The following is a 22030-nucleotide window of genomic DNA, read 5'->3' as shown; positions in this document are numbered from 1 at the left end:
CATGTTTGATTTTTAGATTTTTTTTTTTATTTTTTTATAAATTGGTATTTTTTTGGTTTCGAGATGGCAAACCCTTGCTGAAAGGAGTACTTTTGGGGGGGAAGGGGAAGGACTTCTGGTGACAAAGGTCAAAGGTTAGAGGGTGGGACTTCTGGTCCCAAAACGATGACCGGGGGCACAGCTACCCTTGCGGCCCTCAACAGCTTGCCAAAACTCAGTAAGTGGCCCTCCACCTGAAATAACTGCCCGCCCCTGCTTTAGACAGACCCCTGACTGAGATGAACAGGGGGTTCAACTACATGCCCTTGGGGATCTGGGACATAAGTTCAATAAACTGATTTAACCTAAATCAGTTAAGTCTGATATTACTTAAGCTGAAGCCATCCAGGTTTATCTTAAACCAATTTTGGACATTTTGAAAGTGGTTTATACAGAACTTCTGATGTGTTACAGATTTGAGCAGGTTTCTGATCACTTATACCGGTTTATGTATAATTTCTGTCCCTAGCCCTGAAGACCCTCCCCAACCCTATTACTCTACAATTCCCCCACAGAAATTTCTCTCACCTCTTCCTGGACTTCAAGCAAATGAATACACTCTTGATAGTCAATGTAAATCACCTACCTTTTTATCATGCCTGCCCTTCCTACGTGTTATATCATTCTATAGAAATATTCCATTTGTCGCACCAAGTTTCTGTGATGCTGATTAAGTCATCATTTTGGTTGTATGCTAAGACTTCTAGGTCTTCCTGTTTACTCTCCATAGACTTGGCATTTGTGTACATCTCAGATGTTTGGTGGGATGTCCTGTTATTTTCCTTCTTGTCTGCTATGATTCTACTAAAATTTCCTACATCTCCACAGTCTAGCCCTTTCACTAGGCACTATTTTTTTTTACTCATATGTGGAAAAGTTAAAAAAAAGTCAATGGTCCTCTTCAAACCTACTTTTGAATTGTTCTCATGAGGCTGACAAATCAGTGTCCTATGGCAGGGGTGTCAAACATATTATAGCCGATGGGTCAGATTCATAGATTCATCTATGTTAGGGTCAGAAGGGACCTCAATAGATCATCGAGTCCGACCCCCTGCATAAGCAGGAAAGAGTGCTGGGTCTAGATGACCCCAGCTAGATGCATATCCAACCTCCTCTTGAAGACCCCCAGGGTAGGGGAGAGCACCACCTCCCTTGGGAGCCCGTTCCAGACCTTGGCCACTCGAACTGTGAAGAAGTTCTTCCTAATGTTCAATCTAAATCTGCTCTCTGCTAGCTTGTGGCCATTATTTCTTGTAACCCCCAGGGGCGCCTTGGTGAATAAATACTCACCAATTCCCTTCTGTGCCCCCGTGATGAACTTATAGGCAGCCACAAGGTCGCCTCTCAACCTTCTCTTGCGGAGGCTGAAGAGGTCCAGTTTCTCTAGTTTCTCATCGTAGGGCTTGGTCTGCAGGCCCTTGACCATACGAGTGGCCCTTCTCTGGACCCTCTCCAGGTTATCTGCATCCCTCTTGAATTGTAGCGCCCAGAATTGCACGCAGTACTCCAACTGCGGTCTGACCAGCGCCCGATAGAGGGGAAGTATCACCTCCTTGGACCTATTCGTCATGCATCTGCTGATGCACGATAAAGTGCCATTGGCTTTTCTGATGGCTTCGTCACACTGCCGACTCATGTTCATCTTGGAGTCCACTAGGACTCCAAGATCCCTTTCCACTTCCGTGCCACCCAGCAGGTCATTCCCTAGGCTGTAGGTGTGCTGGACATTTTTCCTCCCTAGGTGCAGCACTTTGCATTTCTCCTTGTTGAACTGCATCCTGTTGTTTTCTGCCCACTTGTCTAACATGTCCAGGTCTGCTTGCAGCTGTTCCCTGCCCTCCGGCGTGTCCACTTCTCCCCATAGCTTTGTGTCATCTGCAAGCTTGGACAGAGTACATTTCACTCCCTCGTCCAAGTCGCTGATGAAGACATTAAAGAGTATCGGTCCAAGTACCGAGCCCTGCGGGACCCCACTGCCCACACCCTTCCAGGTCGAAGCCGACCCATCCACCACGACTCTCTGGGTGCAACCCTCCAGCCAATTCGCCACCCACCGGACTGTGTAGTTATCCAAGTCACAGCCTCTTAACTTGTTCACCAGTATGGGGTGGGATACCGTATAGAAGGCCTTCCTGAAGTCTAAGTATATGACATCCACCCCTCCTCCTGTGTCCAGGCATCTCGTAACCTGGTCATAAAAAGAGACTAGATTGGTCAGGCACGATCTGCCTGCCACGAACCCGTGCTGGTTTCCCCTCAGCATAATTTGTCCTGCCGGGCTCTCACATATGTGCGCCTTGATAATTTTTTCAAAGACTTTGCCAAGGATGGAGGTGAGACTGACTGGCCTATAGTTGCCCGGGTCCTCCTTCCTCCCCTTCTTGAAAATGGGGACCACACTGGCCCTTTTCCAGTCCTCCGGGACTTGGCCCGTGCGCCACGAGCGTTCGATCTAGCCTATGGAATCATATGATCTAGCCCCTGGCTCACTGGACCAAATCCATGTGACAGCATGAGCCCTGGCCCCACATGTCCTGCATACAACACAGGAGGTCAGTCTAGGGCATATGCTACATGTGCTGCCCTGCTGGACCAGCCCTGTGTCCTGGTTCCAGTGCCAAAGCCAGTGTGTAGGACTGGTCCAGCAGGGCATCACTTGCAGGACATGCTCTATGCTACCTCCCTGTGCTGCGCACAGCATGCACAGCCAGTCAAGCCCTGCACTTTGCATGCAGCATGTGCCAGCTCTAGGGCTTGCTGTGTATGCAGCCAGCATGGAGCACAGGCTGTCCACAGACTACAGTCCTGGGCATGTAAGCTGCATGTAGTACCCCAAACTGCCCCCCTGTGCTGCCTGTAGTGCTCGGTCCAGCCTGTGCACCACAGATAAAATGTGCCCCATGTTTCCCTCACATGGCATATGCACAGCAAGCTGAGACTGGCACATGATGTGTGCAGCACATGGGTTGGACCCGGCACCATGGGCACTGCACAGGGGTTTGAGTCCTGAGCCACCCCCATGAGGCTGGGGCAAGTTTGACACCTCTGTCCTATAGTGTTGCTCTTCTTTCTCAGATGGATCCCAATTCATCCTAGCAGTCTTCCTTCGTGGAATACCATATCATGATCAAGACAAAGTCCTCCCGAGATCATTCATGTAGCCAAGCATTTGCCTCAGTACTCATCATTCCCTGCCTGGACCTTTACCCTCAAAGGGGAGGACTGATAAACAGGGGTGTGCGAAGTGGGCCCTAATCCAAATTTGAAGATTCAATGCTGATTCAGACATAGACACAGCTTATGCTTTTTCTACATACCTCAAGGTACCATTGCGGCTTGTGAACGCTGCGATGGAGGGGCGGATGGAGCATCCCACAGGAGTGTGGGGGGTACCTTCCACGTGCTTGGCAGCGAAACCGGAAGTGAACCAGAAGTACTTCCGGTCCACTTCTGGGTCTGCCACGGAATGCGTTGGGGCTGCCCCCCATGCCCTCCAGCTCTGTGATCGGCCGCAGGGGGACCCCGGGTCCCTCCCCAGACCCAGAAGGCACCAGTCACCAAGCTGGGCAGTGCGGGGGGCCTGGGCAAGCTCCCTGGCAGACCTGGAAGTGCTTCTGGTCCACTTCCGGGTCTGCTGCCGAGCACACTGGGGAGCCCCACGTGCTCCTGTGGGACACTCCATGCACTCCAGCATCACAGCATTCATGAGCCACCTGGTACCCAGAGGTATGTAGAAAAAACATTTAAAGCTGTGTCTATGTCCGAATCATTGAATCTTTCTGAATCTCTCCTAATCGATTTGGAGGGTTCTGATTCAATTCAGAGAGATTAAAGGGTCTCCTGATTCGATTTGGATTTGGTGTTTCAGCCACCGAATTGGGACGAATCTCAACCGAATCGAATCAGGGACCAAAGCTTTGCACAGCCCTTCTGATAAAGCCATTATACCTGTTCACTTCCATCCTTAATAACATCACGCTCTCTTCCAGAGCTTCACAGTCGCTTCTAATCTGCTCAAAGTTATACCTGATAGTATTATTAATGCTAATGTGGCTGAGCAGTATGGGGCAGTATCAAGGGCCTGGTAAGCCTCAGTGACCTTTCTGCATTGTCTGAGATTTTGGCTGCAGGCAGAAAGTGCGCCTCTCAAAATGATAGTTCAGGTTGGAAGTGAGATGACTTTGTCCCCCTCAGAAAGGAATCTTCAGACCCTCATTATCAGTCTTCCTTGCCCTCAGGTCAGTGGACAATGACTCTCCCAGCACTGGGGACACGTGGCTATTCTTCCCTGGCCAATACGGTCCACTATTTTTCTGTTTCAGGACTGCATAGAGATTCTTGACCCCTATGCCTCAGAGACTTCGGTGGGCAGGGGTGCACAGCTGAACTCATAAGGGGACCTCGTCTCCCTTAAGAGGGACATTGGAGGTTCTGCCTTCTCCTGCAGTGCTGTGCCAGTCCAAGATTGAATGAGCCAAGTTTATCAACAGGATACATAAAAAAAAAATCCATTCTCATATGTTGAGAGACTTCATCCTGCAGATCACTTGCCTGTTTCCTGTGTAACTCCAACAGTAACACCTGTCATACCATGTGGTACCCTATTTTTGACTTTCAGCAGAGACATGCAGGCCACACACTCACCAGACAAGACTCTGGTTAGGAACTTGTAAGCCAGGATTCTTGTCAGGGCTAGAACACTGCAAGTGTATGTAAAAGCGCTAGTGGCAGTGTTAGCAGCTTGCCATTTTCCACCCATCACAGATTCTTTTCTCTGGGGCACTTGTAACAGTAGGAAAAAAACCCTGCATCCCTGCCCTCCCCTATTGGTGAACTTGTCTAGCTAACTTGCTGCCTCAGGTGACTTAGTCTCTCTAGCCATGTGACTGGTTAATGTGCCCGCTACACAGATACGCATAACTTAGGATCCTTGCGTTAGGGTTCCCTCGGATAAACTTCAGTTTCTTTTACATTGCAATTTAGCCTAAGGGGGAATTGCTTCCTTTTTGAAAAAAAGAGAATCCTTATCTTACAGACTTTGAAAGCAAAATGTCTTCATCAAGTAGGTGAAAAGACCTGACTTGAAATCTCCAAAATGAGGAATGAGCTCTGTCTTGCTTCCAATAGTGAAAAGAGGCAACTGAGGGTGGGTTACAGTCATTCTGCCATTTATGGCCTTGCATAAGGCAGAAAACCCCAGTATCTGTGAAGGGCACAAGTGTAGCCTTCATAGATACTGGATGCATCGACACATGCATTAAGGCACTTTTCCTAATGCACATTAAATTTAGTACCTCCAATGTGAGGTACTGAAAAAATGTGCACGAAGCTACCTTAATTGAAGTAATGAATGGGCATGGTTTTTAAGTGATGCTTAATGCACAGTAGCCTATTTTACTCTGCATTAGTGTAATAGCACATTTTTTATGTGATGTTTTAATGCACAGTAAAATAGGCTACTGCACATTAAAGCACACATGTAGAAGTGCCCACGGCTAATCAAAATATCTGACCTGTGTATAATAAAGCATACGTACACCTGGAGTGGGAACCATACTGATACAATCAAAGAACACATGTCCTTTCAGTTACAGCACATGGTCTACAACTCTGAGCACATGGTCATATTCCAGGGAGAGCTCTTGCCCTGCAAGCTGTTAGGAGTGGTAAGACACTACTTTTAAACTCTGCCCTTGTACCAGATAACTGCAGCATGGGACAACATCTAGGTCTAATATGGCAGAGCAGCATAACAGATACCTGTTTAGAAATATTATATGTCAGTCAAGATCTAGATCTGTTGTAGAACAAACTAACCCCTATTCATGTTCTCCTGTAAAAAATGCTTTAAGAGCTAGGCAAGATGATTCACATCCTAAGCAGTTCTGCAAACGAGGGAAACACAAGGGAGTAGCAGATCTTTAACTGACAAAGTACAGAGTACAAACATGCAGTGAACATGAATGAGACCACAAACCTGTTTGAAGGTGAATGGTTTCATCAAAATAACAATACATTTTTTTAAAGCAGCTCAAATAAGAATGTAACACAGGCACATAAAAACATGCAAGGTTTCTGCAAGGCAGAAATTAGAATTTTTCAAGAGAACAATAAATACTTACAATGTTGAAATAACTCAAGAATGTCACACAAGAAACCATAATTTGATTTGATAAATATAAATATATTCTTGCTACTAGCATCAATACAGTCTTTCTTCCAATGTCTCCTAGGCTTCTTATTTATTTTGGACTCTAGGGCAAAAGTATTCTCATTGTAAACGCCCCCCCCCCCAATAGGCTTGCTATATGCCACCTTTGGGAATCATGTCCATCGCTACTCTACTTAACTAAATATTAATCTTCCCTCAATCTGTACAGTATTCCCTCTAATCCAAGAAGCTTTTTCTCGGCAACTTCTTACATAGCATCTTTCTGTCATTTTGCTGCTGTGCCGTTTACTCTCCAGTTACTTTCAAATGTCAAGTAAAAACAACTGCTTCTAATGTTGTCTGTACAATGAATGTCACCAAGGAGTGTACAATCTTGCCACACATGAGATTTACTAAGACACAACAACAGTACTACTTACAGAACACTTCAAAGGTTCATTTATTATAGGAAAATGACACTTTTTGGGGATCTCCACCATATCCCTTAATTTTCTTGTCTGCTTCTGTTACTATATAATTTTAATGACATGAAGTGATTACCACACGAAACCCTGAAAGCTCACATTAATTTCTTCAAAAATATCTCAGAGTCTGTGGCTTTGTTCCCTACTATGATCCCTTAGACCACATAAAGATTTTGGCCTGCTAAACTGATGCATATTAAGGCATCTATGGTAGCCAGATCCAAAGACTTAGCTCCCAGATAGATCTCACTGCAACAGAAATCCTACTGGCTTCCCTGACAAAGACAGGTAAATATGCTCATCTTTTGGCAGAACATACTATATAACACTTCAGGACTAAGATACTAGTCCTCATTATGGGCTATGGAAACATATGAAAACAGCATGGGGGATGGGGAAACTTTTACCTAGATAGACAGTATTTATGCCAACTAACATTTAACTGCTTAAATAGCCCTATTAATATTCCTAAATATGTATTCAAATTATTTTAAATAGACATGTAATTGAGACACTTGAGTGGAACAAGCATGCACATGTCACAGGGTTGCCAAGATAATTTCTTGCTGTCTGGAGCAGAAAAATAATTACTAGGTCTAAATTAACTGTTCTTCATACTGATTTTTCAAATTCTTCATTTTACTTCACAATATGTATGTTCTATAATGAGGCGAGGTCCCGCAGTATGTTGGACACTGCCCCTCCTTGGGTTGTATAACCCAGGGGTGCATAACAAAGAGGTAATTGACTGCAAACTGAGAGTGAGGGTTTAATGAAGCACATGTTTGACACTAGAAAAATAGTGTGTTTGTTTTCTCAACTTATCACATGAAAATCGCTGAAAATGGTGTCTACATTTTCAAGGCCCTGCACTATTATTTAAATGTTCTACCTTACAAAGAAAATTCATTTACAGAATGCAACATGTGCAAACAACACACCTTTCACTGGCACAAACCACAAAGAACAGGGATGACAAAATGCACAATGACTGCAAACCACTGCTTATTAGGCAAAAATATCCACCCTTTCATTCTGACATCTGCACCAGTGTAAGTGTTTTATTTAGACTCACTGGTGCTTTGCATTATTGATCGTGACCACATCCCACTATCCCTGCATCAAAATTACCTACAGTTTTAAATAAGAAGGAAGACAGATTCTTGGGAAATCTTTCTAAAACTACAGTAAAACAAGATTAAGTAAAACTTCATTTTATTCACTAGCACTTTACCTCCTGATAGAATCATAGAAGTAGGGTCGGAAGGGACCTTGTAGATCTTCAGGTCCGACCCCCTGCCTGGGCAGGAAGAAAACTGGGCTCAAATGACCCCAGCCAGGTAGGCATCAAGCTGCTTCTTAAAGACCCCCAGGGTAGGAGCCAGCACCACTTCCCTTGGAAGTCGGTTCCAGATCCTAGCTACCCTAACTGTGAAGTAGTTCCTACGGATGTCTAATCTAAACCTACTCTCCAACAACTTGTGGCTGTTATTCCTTGTTATCCCGGGGGGTGCTAGGGGAAACAAGGTCTCCCCCAAACCCTTCTGGTCCCCCCTAGTGAGTTTATAGATGGTCACAAGGTCCCCTCTCAGCCTTCTCTTGTGAAGGCTGAACAGGTTCAGGTCCTGTAGCCTCTCATTGTAGGGTCTGCCCTGCTGTCCCCGGATCATGTGGGTGGCCCTCCTCTGGACCCTCTCAATGTTGTCCACATCCCTCTTGAAGTGGGGTGCCCAGAACTGGACACAGTACTCCAGCTGCGGCCTGACCAGTGTCGCGTAGAGGGGGAGGATCACCTCCTTGGACCTACTTGAGATGCACCTGCGGATACACGATACTGTCTGGTTAAACCTGTCGACCGTGACCTTGCATTGTCAGCCCATGTTCATCTTGGAGTCAATAATGACTCCAAGATCCCTTTCTGCCTCTGTGCTCTCAAGAAGGGAGTTTCCCATCTTATAAGTGTGCTGCCAGCTACTACTGCTCAAATGCAGCACCCTGATAGTTACTGCACAGATAGCTAATGTAAGGAAACACTGTTCTGGGTGTTTTTTTCCTGTAGAAGACATACCACTAAATGAAGATACAATCCCTGCCTAGAGAAATTTACAATTTGAAACAAATCAGGTTGGAAGGAGGAAGGGGAGCAAACCCACATACCTGGAGGGTACTGATAATAATTTAGAACGTCAGTCAGTCTGTCTGTCTCTCAATACATACACATGTGGGGGGGGTGTGCGCACACACGTATGCACCTATTTTTAAAAATGAGATGGTGAATGCAAATTACTGAAGTGAGTTCGCATCTGTTAGGCTAAATGAAGAGGTAGATTCTGTTTAAAAAGGATGTGAACAGGGGGAGGGGAGAACCTCAGAAAACAGGAGGGTAGATGAGAAGAAAACAAGATGAGAGGCAGAGAAGTAAACTAAGATAGGGGAATCTAATCATTGTGTTGGTTTTTAGTCAATTCATATTGGTGGGTTTTTGGACACTAATGTAAAACTGATCAGTGATTATTTCTTTTGAAGAAAGTAGCTTTTATTTTTATTATGATTATGATTATTACACATTTGCAAGGACAAGTAATTCTTTTCCAAAGTACAACAATATCAAATTTTGAAACTACTGACTTACAGTCTCCTGCAGAAATTTGTCTGCTGAAATTCAAAATGTAATTTTTACTAGGAACATTTCAATAATTCACACTTTCCCACAGAGTGAGCATTGTCAATATATTAATTTATTTTTACCTTGAGAAGGTATGTAGGAATATTGCTGAAATCCACTGGCAACTTCAAAAGAAAGCGAGCTGAAAATTCACCAGTCTGTGGAGAAAGGAACAAAAAATAATGAGGCCTATAGCAAAAGTGATCTCTCTGTGTAATGTCTATAGCAGACAGGGTCACAGGCGGACCTGATTCAGGCTGAAAAATTAGGAAAGTAATGTCTTTTAACAATTTAGAGAGAAAAAGATGAGGGAGAAGAGTTAAGCAATGGCTTTCAGTGGTGATTATTAAAGCTAAAAAATATTAATTTGCAGCATTCACAACAAGCAATATGACAAAGTGTATCAAGTCTATAAGGGCACTGAGGCAGGGGATGGTTGTGACAAAATAATTAGTATTCTATATAGTGGTATCACCCACGCATCCTCTTCAATAGGAGAGGCCAATTACATTTGGTAAAATACAAATATAAGTATACAGTCTGTGCCCTGATACATTCCCAATATAATTAGATTTTCAAGAGAAAACTCCCATTTGGACACCTAAATGAAGTGACCAGATTTTCATAAGTGCCTAGCACACAGCATCTCCCATTGACAAGGATTAAAATAAATCGCAACAATCCATTCATATGCCTGTAAAGTACCTGAGCATTGTCACTGGGAAGAATTGCATTAATTAACTAAAAAAACTTGCAGCAAGGCTAAACTTGTCAACATTGTTCATCTTTTTGTTACAGTAAAACAAAAGTTAAAAAGGCATGTGTATCTCTTAGGACAGTAGTAATATCAATGTATTTTCCTTTTAACAAATTAAATGCACAGAAATTACTTTTTAAAAACAATTGAAGAGACTTGTTAAAAATAGATGTAATAAGGTATTTTTTTCAATAGGCGTGTACTGCAGAAATCTCTATTTTCAGAGTTTTAAACATACAACTTGAAAATAACTCCTCTGGGCATTAATCTGAGCAAATATATAAGATCTTTTGACAAAATGTATTTCAACATTTATAAGGTTTGCTAGTGAAAAATGTAATAGTTTGAAAATCTTACTCCCATCCTCAGTCAACGATCAGCTTATTTCTTAAGTGGCATTTTTCATATTGCTAGTTTCCCTGAACGTAGAACCAAGAAAAAGGATAAGACTACAATGATGCTTCATTAAAGAAAGGGAGTTGTAGAACTGGTATGAAAATGTAAAAGTTAATTACCTTTTTACAACATAAGAATGCATACAAATCAGTTGTTATTGTTGCACAGATATAAAATGTTGCCTTTCAGTCATTGTAGTTTGAACTGCATTTTTACTGTTCAACTATTTTAGGCCATAAATTTTATTTGGCCACATTTCATAAGAAATGAAAGCTTCACTGAAATGGGCAAAGGATTCCAGCTAATATATGGGTTTCATGCCAAACTCTGGAGTGCTAGAGTTATGGTTTGAATTTGGAGGATGTACTCGGCCTTAGTGAGGCCGCAGCTGGAGTACTGCGTCCAGTTTTGGGCTCCACAATTCAAAAAGGATGTGGAGAAGCTTGAGAGAGTCCAGAGAAGAGCCACGCACATGATCAGAGGTCAGGGAAGCAGACCCTACAATGACAGGCTGAGAGCCCTGGGGCTCTTTAGCCTGGAAAAGCGCAGGCTCAGGGGTGATCTGATGGCCACCTATAAGTTTATCAGGGGTGACCACCAGTATCTGGGGGAACATTTGTTCACCAGAGCGCCCCAAGGGATGATGACTAGGTCGAATGGTCATAAACTACTACAAGACTGTTTCAGGCTGGACATAAGGAAAAATTTCTTTACTGTCCGAGCCCCCAAGGTCTGGAACAGCCTGCCACCGGAGGTTGTTCAAGCACCTACACTGAACACCTTCAAGAGCAAACTGGATGCTTTTCTTGCTGGGATCCTACGACCCCAGCTGACTTCCCGCCCTTTGGGCAGGGGGCTGGACTTGATGATCTTCCGAGGTCCCTTCCAGCCCTAATGTCTATGAAATCTATGACATATTTCATGAGTAGCAAAATGGAGTTCTCTCCTTGTGAAGGGATTCCTACTCCCTTTCATTTTAGTAAACCTTCTCTACATTTCTAGATAACAGCCTATACCACTGATAAAAAAGAACCATTTGAGCAAAACTGTGTTTCCATTGGTTTTGATGACTGAATGATTTAGTAAACAGTTAATAAATGTGTCCCAAACTTTATGATGGATTTCTGTGAGTAAAGGCCTTGTAAGGGCAGCTGCAATGTGCCAAATGAGTTTTAACAAATAAGGGGAAGAGATTCATTAATTCTCTGATTCTTTTGGTTTGCTCTCCTTAATTAGCAAAATTGGACAGACTTAGTAGGTGAAAATCAGAGCTGAGGAATAAATAGAAGATGAAAGAAGAGCATTTGCATTACTGCAAAAAAAGCTAGAGGATTTTCTATAACGCATGTTCAGATTTACATAAATTATAACACCTAAAGGGTTGCTTTACAACTGTTGCCTGCTGAAAAGTTGCCAAATTGTCCCTAACACATGGCTGTTTTTTATACATAGAGTGTATACAAAGGAAATGGAACGGATTTCCTCTCCATTTCATATACTTCCTTAAAACAAGGCCTTATCCACCTGGTTATGAAAAGACTAAGTTTGTTCTTTTAAAAGGAAATACATTGAAACTTGCCATTTGATATAATTAAAGCAAAATATTTCTTTGATTAAATATTAAATATTAATTTTCTATAGTTAGAACACAAAAATCAGGATAGATTGAGGTAACAAATACTTGTTCAGTTTTAACTGTTTTATTTTATATGTGCATTACAGTATATTTAATTGTTCTATTACATACTGTCTTCCAAGTTCAATATTTTTTTGTATAATCAACAGGGGGTCAAATTTATGGCTGTGTGAACATTTAGTGTGAAATTTGGTTGCCACTTTAGTCTGGCACTAAAATGGCTCTTTGCATCTAAAATGTGATCCAAGTGTTTAAAAAAAAATTGGACAGGTAAAAAGCTAAAGTAAAAGGGGAAAAAAGAGAAGAAGTGAAATTATTGTAAGCAAGAAAAGTATAATAAGAAGTATAAGTAAGAATGGGCATGTGTCGAAGCACATAAATAATATATTCTCTTTGAAAAGAAATGTGGGCATTTTTGTATGCAGGTAGGTGCAGATACAGTAACTCCAAAATATGCATAGAGCTTTGAACATCTAGTGGGGAAGAATGTGTATAAATATGTTAACCCATGTAATCTGCCATTCTCCGAGGGACATCGGTTATCAGTGTAGAATGAAGGAAAATGTACAGCTGGCAACATTTCTGTTGTAATTATCCTTTTTAGCATTTCTGTAACTTATGTTCAAATAATTTTCCTTCAAACTTGGCAAGGCAGATTCTCCAAATTGAGAAATAGCTTTCCTTTCTCTTGATCACCTTCTTCCTTAAACTACTTCTTAAAACCAATTACTTCCAAAAGGCCTTTGCAAAATAAATGACTATAGGACTAATCTAATGTCCAGTGATATCTACTGTGGTATTTACAAAGCTGTCAATATAAGCTGGATGGGACAATAAAATAAATCATTTACCTCCTTTTTGGGGAAAAGCTAGACAGATGACTGGCTGTGCCCTAAATTAAGGAAGCCTCACACCTTTTCTTTTCAGCTGTTTATAATTTCCCCAATTTTGAACCATATGAATTGACAACTTCCATGCTAGAAGTTAGCCTCAGTTCTGTAGGATCATAGGAAAGTAGGGTTGGAAGGTCATCTAGCCCAGCCCCCTGTTCAAGGTAGGATCATCCCCAATTAAAACAGCTAACCTGCTATTGAAAATTTCCAAAGGTGGAGATTCCATTACTTTTCTAAGTAAACCATTCCAATGCTTGACCACTCTCAGAGAGTCAAAAAATTCCTCCTCATATCCAACCTAAATTTTCCATGCTGCTGCTTAAAGCCATTGCTCCCAGTCCTGTTCCCTGCAGCCACAGTGAAAAGCTCATCTCCATCCTCTCTATAATCGTCCTTCAGGTATTTGAAGAATGTTATCAAGTCCCCCCTCACTCTTCTCTTCTCCAGACTAAGTAACCCTAGTTCTTTCAACGTTCCTCATAAATCTTGTGTCCCAGGCCTCAAATCATTTTTGTTGCTGTGTGCTCGACTCTTTCCAAACTGTCCACATTTTTCTTGAAATGTGGGGCCTAAAACTGGACACAGTACTTCAGGTGAGGTCTTACAAATGCCAAATAGAGCAGAAGAATCACTTCCCTTGATTTGCAAGTGACACTCCTGGTTAATAAAGCCCAGGATGCTGTTGCCTCCTACTCAGTTTGTGGTTCACCATAAGCCCCAGGTCCTTCTCTGAAGTACTGTAACCTAGCCAGTCATTCCTCAGTCTGTATTTGTGGGTGCAGTTATTCCATCCTGAGTACAGGACTTTGCCCTTACCTTTGTTGAATCTCATCTCATTGATTGCGAACCATTTCTCCAGTCTATTCAGGTCACTCTGGATCCTAGCTCTACCCTCTGGAGTTAATTTTTAATGTTTTACTAAAATGGGCTCAGCATTTTCCAAGAATTAAATAAAGGAAAAATGCATTGTTTTGCCATCTCTCACAATCTTGCTGCCATTTCACTGGGAAGTTTTAACACCTCTAGATTTTGGAAACAGTTGGTATCCCTTGAGTCTTACAAAATGGAATGAGTCATCAAACTCTTCATACTGACAGACCTCTCTATTCCTTTGGCTGGCAGCCTGTATGATATCTTGAACTTCAACCGTGTGACTCTTTCAGAGGCCTACGATTGTCTGTGGGGCTGGTCTGGCAGCCACCAAGCTTTCTTTGATGACCTCCCTTAGCTCTTCCCCAATGTCCTATGGTACATATACAGGAAAGGGAGTCACCCTGTCTTACAGTAGAAAATTATACTTGGCAAACAAGACCTGATCATCTGCCAGCCAGAGATGGAACAAAGCCAAAGAATATGCTTTGTGCCTGAAAATGCCCTTGTGCCTGGGCGTGCCTTTTGTTCAACTCAACCTCTCCTGCACTCCTGAAGAACCTGGGTTTGCGGGGGGGGGGGGGGGGGGGTTGAATCAACATTTTTCATTGTCATTAGAGTTAATTTTTCTGTTACTTCCAGTCTTTGGTATCTGGAGCCTAGATAGAGAGAGATGCCATCAGAGAACCTGCTAGCCTCCCTTTCCTGGAGCTATGAAAATCTGCTAAAGGATCATGGAAATGGTAATCCCCAGAAGGGCCAGTAAAATATAATAAATGGAGATCTAACAGGGTTACAGATGAATTCCCATTGGCATTAATAATTTTGTTATGTAGGTGCTTTGGGAAAGGGCTGTTGCTCTCATAAGATAAAGAAGGGTCTTTTCTTATCAATAAGGGGAAGAACATCATAAATGACATCCCCTATCCCAAACCACTGAACCTAAATTACCATATTCTCTGGCATACCACATGTCCCCCCCAGCAAATAAAACACACACCTTTGTTTCTGAAGACTGAATGCAGAAAAAAAGTTTCCAAAACTATGTGACATAGCGTAAGAACTCCTGGAAACACCAAGTGTCCAGGAAGTGCGGTAGCCCAGGAGACAGTCTGGGAGAGGCAGCAGGAACTTCTTGGTATGGCTGCCTCGCCTAGACTGTCCCCAGGAATGCCACGTTCCTGGACATTCTGTGTTTCCAGAAAGACTTACTCTGTATCACACAAGGGTAAGCCCCAGATTCTTAAGGGCTGTACAAAAAGTATTACTTCTTTATTCCAAGTAGTTCTTTATTCAAATTCTTATAAAGAAAGCCCTGTTTCCATACCACAAGCCTCATCAACATACCACCAACAGCATACTTTGCTGCTTCAGGCAAAAGTTACAGTGCTCAGCTAATTGCTATGTTATAAGAGGGTCAACGTAGGACTCCATCATTTCAGCTTGCTAAACCAGATACAAGCAGACGAGATCTTGGCAGCTGCATGGCATGCAGAGTGTCTCCAGGTTTGCTTCTATTCCAGAAAAGAAAAATCACCTTCCCCACTTAGACACACAGCCCCACTTTGCAGTTCTGGTTTTTTGCAGGAAAGATATTTATGGTATGTGAACATATATGGTAAGTTTCTTTGGGGGTATTTTTTTGGGTGGGGGGGGTGAGGGCAGCCGGGGAAGGACGGGGAGTTCCTCAACTCCCTCCTACAGAGTATTCTAACCTCATATGTTCACAGAGAAATCTGAACATTTCACTGGCGTTTTTCAAGATGCATCTAGGATCTGGATTCTTCTGACCTAAATGTATTGTATTATATTTGGAATAAACTATATTTCAATTTACATAATGGCAAGGGACGGAAATTACACACAAACTGGTTTAAGTGATCAGACACTGGTTTAAACCTGTAACAGAACAGTTCAATGGACAGAAGTCAGTTTCAAAATGGCCGAAACTCGTTTAAGATAAACCTGGCTGAATGTAGTATTAGACTTAACTGACTGAGGTCAAACCAGTTTATGGAACTTCTCTCCCACAGCCCTTCCTGGTTCAAGTTAAATCAAGAGTCCCCCAACATCCCAGCATGCTTTGCACCCAAGGGCTAGGCTATGCTGTAGGCCAGAGCAAAGGTGGAGGTGTAGCCAAACACTGGCCCAGCATGGCCCCCTGAGGCGGAGGGGGCAGGGAGGGGGTTCATTTGCCCCTCCTTCCCCTCTTCCACTGGGGGGGACCACAGCCAAGGCCTGCTTGGCCGGGGCAGAGCAGCCTCTCCCAGGCATTTCTCCCCCGCACCCTCATTGCTCGAGCAGTGGGGGGTATGGCCAGATGCTGGCCTGCGGCGGCTGCCTGAGGCAAAGGGGTGAGGGAGTCCCCCAACCCCTGCCACTCCAGTGACAGGGAAGTGGGCATGGTGAGATGCCAGGCCGGCATGGCCACCTGAAGCGAAGGGGCAGGGGGGGATTTTATTCCTGCCTCCCTCCCCTCTCCCACCGGGGGACAGCAGCCGGGGTCTGCCAGCCCTGGCCACCGCCTCTCCTGCTCTCCCCTGAGCAGGGGCCGCTGCACCCCAGCCAGGCAGACCCCGGCTGGGGTTCCCTGGGGGGAAAGGGGAGTGAGGGGGAGAAATAAACCCCCTCTCTGCCCTCTTTGCCTCGGGGGCCATGCTGGCTGGCATCTGGCCATGCCCCGTCCTGGCTGCTGGACCTGCGAAGGATTGAGTGGGGGGGAGACCCTGACTTAGGCAGCAACCCCTGTCATGGTGTCCCGGGGACTGAAAGCCTCTTCCCAGTGGGAGGGCTGCGCTTCAGCAGTGGCACTACGGGAGGGTTGGGGGAGCTATGGCCACCCCAAAATTTGCCTTAGCCCCTGTAGCCACCTTTCCAGCATGGCCATCACTTGCCCTGTGCAAGGCAGCTGTGGCAGCCTGTGCCTGTCCCACTCCAGCCTGCAATGCAGCCCCCACACTGGAAAGAGGCTTGCACTCCCCAGGACACTGTGGCAGGGGCTGCTGCTGCTGTCAGAGTGCCCCCCCACCTTTGCCACCGGCTGGCATGGTCCTGCCATCCACCTGCCTCAGTCGGGGATGAGCTGGGCTGGCCTGTGGGTGCTGCTGAGAGCAGGCACAGAGGGACTGGGCCAGGCTGTGGGGGCAGGGCCCTTCACAGCCAGCTGTGGTTTGGGCTGGGGCCACAGGACCCATGTACCCAGTTTGCTTCCAGCTCCCCATGCCCAGGCTGGGCTGGGCTGTCAGAGCCGCTGAAACAGGCTGGGCTCTCCCCTTCCTCTTCCCCCCGCCCCCACCCTGGTCTGTACTTATCCCATAAGTTCCCTTCTTTATAGACCACATTTTTCTCTACATGCTCATTAGCAGTATGCACATTTCAAAATTCCTATGTTTTTATCTGAGTTATAATAAACACATTCAAAAGTTATTTGCAATTTTAAAAAATAATTTTTTCACCTTTCCATAACTCATAAGTGATTGACAAGATTTGTCTCAAGATTTATTTTAGCTAAAAATAATAAAAAAAAAAAATTGCCTCAAGACACATGAAGTGTCAGCTCCCCAGGCAAATTCTTTAAATGGGGCTTAATCCATCAGCTGCCAAACTTAGATGGAAGGTTCCCATGAGCTGAGGTGGGAAATGTATAAGAGAAAGAAAGGGGGTCATAAACCTTGGTGTTTTCAACCCTGATAGCAGTTTTTGTCATTGCCAAAAACGATGATAATGTGTGAATATAAGTATGCAAACTAAAAAGGTTAAAAACACAGAGAATACTTTCCACATGTCCACATGTAATATTTCAGCAGGTGTTCAAAGGTGCCGTGGATTACTTTCTGTACCATGCTTTGCTGTCAACAACTGTGGATGGAATTCTGCACCTTTCATCTTTGCCTTTTTTTTTTTTTTTTTTAAATAAGGGATATAACCAAACCAGATCAGTAATCTGATTTACAAAAGCAGAGTGCACTAATGACACCAAGAATATTTGGGTGGGATCATATTAGGAGAGATAACACATGTTTTTAAAAAAAGGTTTAGGGGCTGTCGGTTCATCCATATTGTCCTTTAATCAATTATTTCTATGCTACCAACAATGCAGTTCAGATAATGAAACTGAAGCCAAGGCTCAGCAGATATGGATGTTGAAAGGTTTTGAATATTCAAGCTATGTTCCCATTAGAAGACCATATATACATACCTTTATAAGCAAAATGCTTCCAAGGGAATGCAACTATACCAGCCAAAAAGCACAGCTTTGCCAGTACAACTGCATTTATACTAAGTGTTTTTGCTGGCATAGCAATGTCAGTACAAAACACACCCATAACCAACATAACTATGCCAGAAAAACCCTTCTTAGGCAAACAGAGCCACAGTTTGGAAGGGTGGGAAAGAACATGATTCTCACAGCTCACCACAGGCTTATCTATAAATCTAGTGCACTGACATCTACTCTGAAGACAGTTGCTCACCTGGAAATCAAGTTCAGGTGAGGTAATGGAACAGAAGCAATGAACAAAGGAGGGAGTGGAGACTGCAGAGGGTGAGATGGAGAGAAACAGGACTTTTTGCACTGTGAACACAGTATATGAATACATCACAAATAGGGTAATTTTCCAAGGTAATGTTGAGAGTTACTATGGCAAAAGAATCCCTCCAGCAATATTTTATATTGCTTTCATCAGAAGTATTGCTAATAGCTTACCCAGTTGTTTTTTTTGCCAGCATAGATTTCCATGTTTTCTCCATACTGCGGTTCTTCAAGTAAAGTCTGATATTCAAACATGAGGCGAGAGCTCTCACGCAATCGGCCACATTGGAACTGATGATACTGCTGCACAAGCTCTTTCACAACAAGCAGGAGGCACTCAGGGTTTGAAGGATTCCACGAGGCTAAATTCTGGTGAATTAGAAAACAAAAAAAAGGCAGATTAGTTTATAGCAACAGAAAGGGAGATGAGTTGTCCTGCTGGCAAATTAATATGAAGGGCTTGTCTATACGGGGAACCTGTTGTGAAACTAAGCTAAGATGTAAATTTAAACTGCACAATATACTCTACTTATTGAAAGTGGATTAAGCTAAAGAGTAAAAAGGCATAGCTCTATGCTAGCCAACAAAACTATGACAGCAATGTGCAATAAGACAAGAAACACAGAGCTAGTATGGAATTGATATCATGTCTTATTTTTCAACACAGGAAAGACCTAATGAACATCTGAGCTGCATCTGAGTACCTGAAGCCTTTCAACTGACAGAACCAAATTCATCTAAAAAATTCATAAAAATAAACTCAAGCAAACACAGTCCTGCAGTGAATCTAAAGAAAATTTAAAAGTACTTAATGCTAGCACAAATGACTGCATCCACTTGACAATAACTCTGGAAAGCAAACACCTTTTTTTCATTCAAAGAACAACATCTGCAGGAGCAAGACACGGTTCCTTTCCACTGTCTCAACCATGAGTCCAAGGGTTTGTCTTCACTTCAGAATTAAGTTATAACTTTAGCCATATCTCCAATTTAAATCCCATCTAAGAGGTATAGCAGGGCAGCTTTGTGCCCTAGGCTGCCACAGTGCACTGGGCAATGCCAGCTGCTGTAGTCCAATGGCAGCAGGAGCTATTTTTGAGTACCCCCTCACCCCTTTTAGTTACACTACTGTCCCAGCCCCTTAATTAGACTCTAGTTGTAACTCAAGTTGGCTAACATTAGAAACAGAGACTATAGCTCAAATTGGCTGAATTCAAGAGCTACTCAACATGCTCATTCTGTGCTATGCATCCAATCTTTCTTAAGTGGTGCTCAAACCTTTTGCTCAGCAAGTAAGATGGATAGTGCCTGGGAGGTCTGTGGGCTGGATTTGGCCAGTGGTTCTGATCCAGCACCCAGGCCCCATCCAGTTGTGTGGAAGGGGCTGGAGGGAACAGCCTGGCCTCGACCCAGGCCACAGAGAAAGGGGGCTTGATGCAGCCCTGAGGGTCAGGTGGCAGCAATGGTCTAGCCTGATCAAGCCATGGGTAGGAGGGGGCATGGTCCAGCCCCGATCCAGCTGCAGGGGCTGGGAGGTTTGGAAATTTGGCAGGGGTGAGGATGGCAATATTAATTGCCACTGGCCCCTACCACCAAGTTTCCTGACCTGTGGAGAGCCCCATGGGCCAGATATGATGGCTCTGCAGGCTGGAGGTTGCGTTCCCCTGTTCTTAAGTGTTTGCCCTGTGGTTACTTTCTCTTAAGCTAGTCTATAGCTATTATTCTAATGCACACACACACGCTTTTGGGGTTGACATTATACTCCTATTTGTGACCAACCTTGCTGAGTTTATTCTGTGGTAAAAACTACAGCTCCCTTGTCTCTCATGATTTTGTAGGATAATTAATCCACATTAAAATTAATGTCCCTAACACCCAAGTTAGGTGTTATGTTTTAAATCTAAAATGTCATAAGATAATATACCATATCATTCTACTGGGGGATGGGGGGGAGGACAACTCCGTTCAAAATATTTTCTTAAATATTATACTTATTCTTGATATAGAAATATTAAACATACTATAACCAAAAGACATTTTAACCATATACATTCTACATGCGTGAATAGAAAGCATTGCCATTTTTAATGTTCTTGAGCAGAACAAATTATTTTTAGTATATAACTGAACAAAAACTAAACAAGAAGAGAAAAAAAATGTTTTTATAATACAAACAGTGTATGTTCTGAATTCAAATACAAGAAGAGGTGATTTTTTACCCAGATTTTCATAACATGTTGGTCCCAGAGCCTGTATAATGCACTTATTTTTTTACTCATGGCCGGTAAAAATACTAAGATAAAGAACCTAAACATTAAAAAAAATACAGAAGCTAAATCAAGATCTGCAAATTAAACAGGAGAGACATGCATCAAATTTTTATCCTACCCTTCTGGAAAGGGTGAGCTGCATAGCCTACGCACATAAGTTTCAGAGTCCTTCCAGCCCATGCAGCAACCAGCAAAATCCAGATGCATGGGTAATACAGCAGAACATAGGCATAGCTATACCTATATCATTCTGAGCCAGTGACTGTCAAATGTCTTTCTGAACACCTCCAGTGATGGGGAGTCCACAGCTTCCCTACTCAGCCTATTCCATTGCCTTACTTTCCTAATAGTGAAGATTTTTTTCCTGATATCCAGTCTAAACCTACTTCATTGCAACTTCAAGCCACTGGTCCCCATCCTAATATGAAATGAGAGAAAACATGTTTTCTCTCTTCTTTATAGCAGCCCTTCAGATACTGGAAGACTACTATCATGTCCTCTCTGAAGTGCCTTTTCCACAACTGAACATGCATAGCTCCTTCAGCGTCTCCTTGTATGACTTGCTTTGCAAGGCCTTGGCCATCTTTGTTGCTTGCCTCTAGGTCCTCTCCAGCTTCTCCACATTTAAAATGTGGAGCCTAAAATAGCATGCAATAGTCTCGATGAGGCCTAACCAATGCTGAGTAAACAGGCATTATCACCTCTAATGCTTTTATTGATGCATCCCAAAATTGCATTTGCCTTTTGTGCAGCTGCATCACACTGCAGACTCGCACTGAGTCTGTGATTCATCAAGACTCCTAGATCCTTTTCCATCATGCTGCCATCCAGCCAGGTGTCACCCATTTTGTATTTTCATGTTTTATTATTCTTTCCAAGCATTCTTGTAGCATTTGTGGCTACAATTCTTGTAGCATTTGTGGCACCTTGTGTTTGTCAGTATTTAACTTCATCCTGTTAGCTCCAGCCCAGCTTTCCAATCTGTCCAGATTCTTCTGAATTGTGCTTGCATTCTTCAACATGTTCACAATCCTTCCCAGTTTTGTGCTGTCTGCAAACTTGCTCAAGAAGTTTTCTATGCTAGCATCCAAATCATTATTAAATGCACTGAACAGCACCAGGACCAGGGTAGACCCCCATGGGACTATCTGAAACCTCCTCTGACATGGATCCATTTGCAATTACCTTTTGCTTGTGGCTATTGAGCCAGTTGTCTAACCACCCTATAGCAGTTTTGTCCAGCTCACATTTCTCAATTTATTTATGAGACGGTCACGTGGGATTTTGTCAAAAGCACTGCTGAAGTCCAGAGACACTACATCCACAGCATTTCCTTC

The 22030-nt window shown here is 43.4% G+C and overlaps 1 protein-coding gene across 1 annotated transcript in view; it reads right to left on the bottom strand.

Annotated features, from left to right (window-relative positions):
* Positions 1-22030, bottom strand: part of BABAM2 (BRISC and BRCA1 A complex member 2) — a 302496-nt gene that overhangs the window by 189429 nt on the left and 91037 nt on the right. The window contains exons 5-6 of the mRNA XM_014598025.3: positions 18598-18792; positions 9424-9498 (exon numbers count right to left, since the gene is read on the bottom strand). Coding sequence (XP_014453511.1) covers positions 9424-9498; positions 18598-18792 — 270 coding nt within the window. The remainder of the gene's footprint in view (positions 1-9423; positions 9499-18597; positions 18793-22030) is intronic.

This window comes from Alligator mississippiensis, chromosome 1 (genome assembly GCF_030867095.1).
Source record: "Alligator mississippiensis isolate rAllMis1 chromosome 1, rAllMis1, whole genome shotgun sequence".
Classification (NCBI taxonomy): Eukaryota; Metazoa; Chordata; order Crocodylia; family Alligatoridae; genus Alligator; species Alligator mississippiensis.
The sequence above is the reverse complement of the archived record's forward strand: the minus strand, read 5'-3'. Positions and strand labels throughout refer to the sequence as shown.